Source organism: Leucoraja erinacea, chromosome 5, assembly GCF_028641065.1.
Source record: "Leucoraja erinacea ecotype New England chromosome 5, Leri_hhj_1, whole genome shotgun sequence".
NCBI classification, from domain to species: domain Eukaryota; kingdom Metazoa; phylum Chordata; class Chondrichthyes; order Rajiformes; family Rajidae; genus Leucoraja; species Leucoraja erinaceus.
In genome coordinates this window covers 82,069,993-82,075,992 of record NC_073381.1, presented here as the reverse complement: position 1 = coordinate 82,075,992, position 6,000 = coordinate 82,069,993, and the positions used below count along the sequence as shown (strand labels likewise).

The 6,000-nt window shown below is 40.8% G+C and overlaps 1 protein-coding gene across 4 annotated transcripts in view; it reads right to left on the bottom strand.

The window, feature by feature from the left end:
- phip (pleckstrin homology domain interacting protein) overlaps positions 1 to 6,000 on the bottom strand; it is a 186,218-nt gene that overhangs the window by 51,440 nt on the left and 128,778 nt on the right. For all 4 annotated transcript variants that reach the window (XM_055636089.1, XM_055636087.1, XM_055636088.1 and 1 more), the window contains exons 20-22: positions 5,675 to 5,777; positions 3,475 to 3,618; positions 19 to 98 (exon numbers count right to left, since the gene is read on the bottom strand). In XM_055636089.1, coding sequence (XP_055492064.1) covers positions 19 to 98; positions 3,475 to 3,618; positions 5,675 to 5,777 — 327 coding nt within the window. The remainder of the gene's footprint in view (positions 1 to 18; positions 99 to 3,474; positions 3,619 to 5,674; positions 5,778 to 6,000) is intronic.

Sequence of the window (6,000 nt, the reverse complement as noted above, 5' to 3'; positions counted from 1 at the left end):
GACTTAAACATCACTTGCCTTGAACTGCTGCTCTCATTGTGCCAGGCATCCCCGTCTTCCTCTGAGGTCACACCATTGACACCACGGACTTCAAGCTCCTGAGGAATAAAATCAAAAGTTTTGACAATATTAACTTCCATAGTTGAAGGCAATACGCACGGGTCACATTCACTGTGCTCCAAATAACATGAATTTTAATAAACAGAAACATAGATCAGATTAATATACCACATTGAGGCTGTTATTCTCATTGGAGACCCTCGGACTATCTTTGATCGGACTTTATCTGGCTTAATCTTGCACTAAACATTATTCAGGTTAGTCTCTTTATCATGTACAGTGCATTCAAAAAGTATTCAGACCCCTTCACTTTTTCTACATTTTGTTACATTACAGCCGTATTCTAAAATTGATTAAATTCTTTTTTTTTTTTTTTAATCATCAATCTACACACAATACCCCATAATAAAAAAGCAAAAACAGGTGTTTAGAAATTTTTGCAAAGTAATTAAAAAGAAATAACTGAAATATCACATTTACATAAGTATTCAGACCCTTCACTCAGTACTTTGTTGAGGCACCTTTGACATCGATTACAGCCTCAAGTCTTGGGTATCACGCTACAAGCTTGGCACACCTGTATTTGGGTAATTTCTCCCATTCCTCTCTGCAGATCCTCTCAAGCTCTGTCAGGTTGGATGGGGAGCATCGATGCACAGCTATTTTCAGGTCCCTCCAGAGATGTTCGATCGGGTTCAAGTCCAGGCTCTGGCTGGGCCATTCAAGGACATTCACAGGCTTGTCACAAAGCCACTCCTGCGTTGTCTTGGCTGTGTGCTTAGGGTCGTTGCCCTGTTGGAAGGCGAACCTCCGCCCCAGTCTGAAGTCCAGAACGCTCTGGAGCAGGTTTTTATCAAGGATCTCTCTATACTTTGCTCCGTTCATCTTTCCCTCGATCCTGACTAGTCTCCAAGTTCCTGCCGCTGAAAAACATCCCCACAGCATGATGCTGCCACCAACGTGCTTCACCGTAGGTATGGTACTGGCCAGGTGATGAGAGGTGCCTAGTTTCCTCCAGACGTGACGCTTGGCATTCAGGCCGAAGAGTTCAATCTTGATTTCATCAGACCAGAGAATCTTGTTTCTCAAGGTCTGAAAGTCGTTTGTGCCTTTTGTCAAACTCCAAGCGGGCTGTCATGAGCCTTTAACTGAGGAGTGACTTCCGTCTGGCCAGTCTACCTTAAAGGCCTGATTGGTGGAGTGCTGCAGATATCGTTGTCCTTCTGGAAGGTTCTCCCATCTCCACAGAGGAACCCTGAAGCTCTGTCAGAGTGACCATCGGGTTCTTGGTCACCTTCTTTCTCCCCCGATTGCTCAACTTGGCCGGGTAGCCAGCTCTATGAAGAGTCCTGGTGGTTCCAAATTTCTTCCATTTAAGAATGACAGAGGCCACTGTGCTCTTCAAGACCTGTAATGCTGCAGAAATTGTTTTATACCCTTCCCCGGATCTGTGTCTCGACACAATCCTGTCTCGAGGTCTAAGGACAATCCCTTCGTCTTCAAGGATTGGTTTTTGCTCTGACATGCACTGTCAACCGTGGGACCTTATATAGACAGGTGTGTGCCTTTCCAAATCATGTCCAATCAATTTAATTTACCACTGGTGGACTCCAATCAAGTTGTAGAAACTTCTCAAGGATAATCAATGGAAACAGGATGAACTTAAGCTACATTTTGAGTGAAATAGCAAAGGGTCTGAATACTTATGTAAATGTGATATTTCAGTTATTTCTTTTTAATTACTTTGCAAAAATTTCTAAACAACTGTTTTTGCATCTTTATTCTGGGGCATTGTGTGTAGATTGATAACCATATAACCATAGGCCATCTCGACCCTTCTAGTCCGTGCCGAACACATAATCTCCCCTAGTCCCATATACCTGCACTCAGACCATAACCCTCCATTCCTTTCCCGTCCATATAACTATCCAATTTATTTTTAAATGATAAAAACGAACCTGCCTCCACCACCTTCACTGGAAGCTCATTCCACACAGCTACTACTCTCTGAGTAAAGAAGTTCCCCCTCATGTTACCCCTAAATTGATGATTAATCAATTTTAAAATAAGGCTGTAACGTATCAAAATGTGGGAAAAGTGAAGGGGTCTGAATACTTTCTGAATGCACTGTATCTGTACACTGTCATTGGCTCGATTGGAATCATGTATTGTCTTTCCGCTGACCGGTTAGCACGCAACATGTGACAATAAATAAATTAAACAAAACTTAATAATGTTGAAAACACTAGTGTCCAAAAACAAAGTTACAGTGAAGACTTGCTCAGGATTGCTGTACAATTGTACTAATACGAATGCTCACATCGGAAGATACCATGAGAAAACACATGCTCTTTCAAAATCACCCCAATTATAGTAGCCAGGAGTGGCACATTCTTCTGCAGTCTATTTGCTCCTCTCCAAGAATTGAAACTCGACATGCTTCAAGAATATTCAAGGAAGCCAGAAGAAAATGTAGAACAAAACAATTCTTTTGTCCCATCAGTAGTTTACAGCCTTTTATAATTCAAGATTCAATATTTTATTTTTCAATTGACTGCGCAATTAAATTTTACTTTATAAATTTCATTTCTTTGCTTGTTCTATTTGATTTGACTCTTCATGTTTTGAATGCAACTTTAATAATGTTGACTGAGAGATGCTGGTGCCTGTCGGACATTAACAGGCATCTTGTCCATTTCAAGAAAGTGCAAAACGGATGAGCAATGCATGCTTCTGATTAAATTGGCATGGTTTTTGGCCAGGTTCAGGTCCTGGCAAAATAAATCTCTTCACCCGTGCCAGCTTAATGACATCCTTCCTAAAGCAGTGATGCCAAAACTGAGCAAAATACACCAAGTGCACCCTCACCAATGTCTTGTGTGACTATAACATAATGTCCCAACGTCCATACTCAATACCCTGACTGATGAACGGCAAATGCCTTCGACACCACCCTCTCTATCCGTAATGCTGCTTTCACAAAACTATGTATGTCTCAAATCTAAGCCAGCAACTACAAGGGGAATCATCTTGCATATACCCAGCAAATGGAAATTTCCAGAAAAACATACTTTTTACACATTTACCTTCTATGGAACATTTTACCTGCCTAATACTTTACTTACTTTGTTGCACAATGCTTGAAGACATTGAAGTGAGAGATTTAAAAAATACATACTATTTAGAGTCACAGTCTTACAGCGTGGAAACGTAGTCCCACCGATCTGCGTTTGGCCCATACCCCAATAAATTTTGACCGATTCATGTACCTATATTTAAATGTTTCTTAAACGTTGCGATAGTACTTGGCTCAACTATTTATAATTAATATTTCCACAGCTTTCAATCATTTCTATTGATCAGAATTGGATAATATAATAAATTACATTAAAACCTTTTTTCTGTAAAACTTGCCTCTGAAGAGCTGTTGTTATCTACATTCTGTTGTGAACTTCTGCTGCCATCTTCTATTGCAGATCTTGTGCGGTAATTGTGTACATTCTGACGGCTTTGTTTTCTCACCTCCCCGTTTTCATGCAAACGTTCATAGGTTTCGGTCTGGAAATCATGTCGATTATTAAGGTGCAATTAATATTGACTTGAAATTGCTCAAAAATCACATTGCGAAATTTCCAGTAACTCAGTTTCTAGTGATAATTGCATCAATGTGTTCATACAAGTTCAAACCTTACATTGCTGCATAGTAAAACTATGCCATAACCCACCAGAACACAGAATGATCTTCAAACACAACTGGACTCTGGCACAAATATGAAGTATATTTGGTAGGCACAAAATGCTGGAGTAACTCAGGCATCATCTCCAGAGAGAAGGAATGGGTGAGGTTTCGGGTCGAGACCCTTTTTCAGACTTATATTTGACTTTTTGTTCAACATGTTTGTCAAGCATTTATTCACCCAACTGCAACGTGCTCACTTACACACTCTTGTTAGAAAGGAACTCTCGCTAAGTTGATGTTTTCCAAAGTCAAGAGTCATAGAGTGATACAGTGTGGAAACAGGGCCTTCGGCCCAACTTGCCCACACCAGCCAAAATGTCCCAGCTACACTAGTCCCACTTGCCTACGCTTGGTCCATATCCCTCCAAACTTGTCCTATCCATATACCTGTCCAACTGTTTCTTAAACGTTGGGATAATTCCAGCCTCAACTACCTCTTCTGTCACCTTGTTCCATACATCCACCGCCCTTAGTGTGAAAAAGTTTACCCCTAAGATTCCTATTAAATCTTGTCCCTTTCACCTTGAACCTACGTCCTCTGGTCCTCGATTCCCATACTCTCATGAGTTTATACACCTCTATAAGATCACCCCTCATCCTCCTGCACTCCAAAGAATAGAGATCCAGCCCACTCAACCTCTCCTGATAGCTCAGATGCTCTAGACCTGGCAACATCCTCGTAAATTTGCTCTGAACCCTTTCAAGCTTGTCAATATATTTCCTATAACATGGTGCCCAGAACTGAACACAATACTCTAAATGTGGTCTCACCAACATTTAATACAACTGCAACATGACCGTTCAACTTCTATGCTCAATACTCTAACTGATGAAGGCTAAAGTGCCAAAAGCCTTTTTGACCAACTTATCTACCTGCGACTCGATCTTCATAGAACCATGCACAACCACTCTGCTCTACAACACTCCCCAGAGGCTACCATTCACTGTATAGGACCTGCCTTTGTTAGACGTCCTAAAATGCAACACCTCACATTTCTCTGTATTAAATTCCATCAACCATTCCTCAGCCCACCTGGCCAATCGATCAAGATCCTGCTGCAATCTTTCACAACCATCTTCACTACCTGCAAAACGTCAAAGCCTGAGGCACAACACTAGTCACATGCCTCCAGTCCGAGAAGCAACCTTCCACCATCATCACCCTCTGCTTCCTTCCATGAAGCCAATTTGCTTCAAAAAAATGTTTACAGTACCAATTTAGAAAACGTGCATGTACTCAACTTGTTCTATGTTCCACTGCGTACAGTTCAAATAAATTATTATAAAGATGATATAATGTCACACTGGTTACATAAATTGGTAACATATTCAGTATATATATATGTATACGATTCAGATCATGTCATAATTCTGGGAAAGAAATCCAGAAAAATAGGCTTACTACAAATAGCCATACAGTTGCCATCTGAGAATGAGTCGGGTTTAGATTGGGTACTTAAAACTGGAAGAATCTAACTTTAAATCATCCAAGAGTCGATTGATCTTTAGAGTAATTAATTTCCCTCTGGCTATCCTTCCAGAATTGCTGAATGTATCTGATGGGAGTGACTGGGTGGCACAGCGGTAGAGTTGCTGCCTTACAGCATCAGAGACCCGGGTTCCATCTTGACTACGGGTGCCGTCTGTACAGAGTTTGTACATTCTCCCCATGACCACGTGAGTTTTCTCCCACACTCCAAATACAAACACGTTTGTAGGTTAATTGTCTTCGGTAAAATTGTAAATTGTCCCCAGTGTGTATAGGATGGTGTTAGTGTACAGGGTGATCACTGGTCGGTACGGACTCGGTAGGGTGAAGGGCCTGTTTCGGCACGGGTTCTCCAAAGTAAAGTGCACTCTAAAAAGAGTAATTACCTTGTTTTCTCGTTGAACTTGATTTGTTGATTTCTTTCTCTTCTCATATTTATAAATGTTTACCTCTTCTTCTCCTTTGGCTGTTCTACATTCTTCCTGCTTACTGTAGCATGTATAAATAAAGAAATGCTTAAGAGTGGTATCCACATACAGTGCCCTCCATAATGTTTGGGACAAAGACCCATCATTTATTTATTTGCCTCTGTACTCCACAATTTGAGATTTGTAATAGAAAAAAATTACATGTGGTTCAAGTGCACATTGTCAGATTTTATTAAGGGGCATTTTCATACATGTTGGTTTCACCATGTAGATATTAGAGCTGT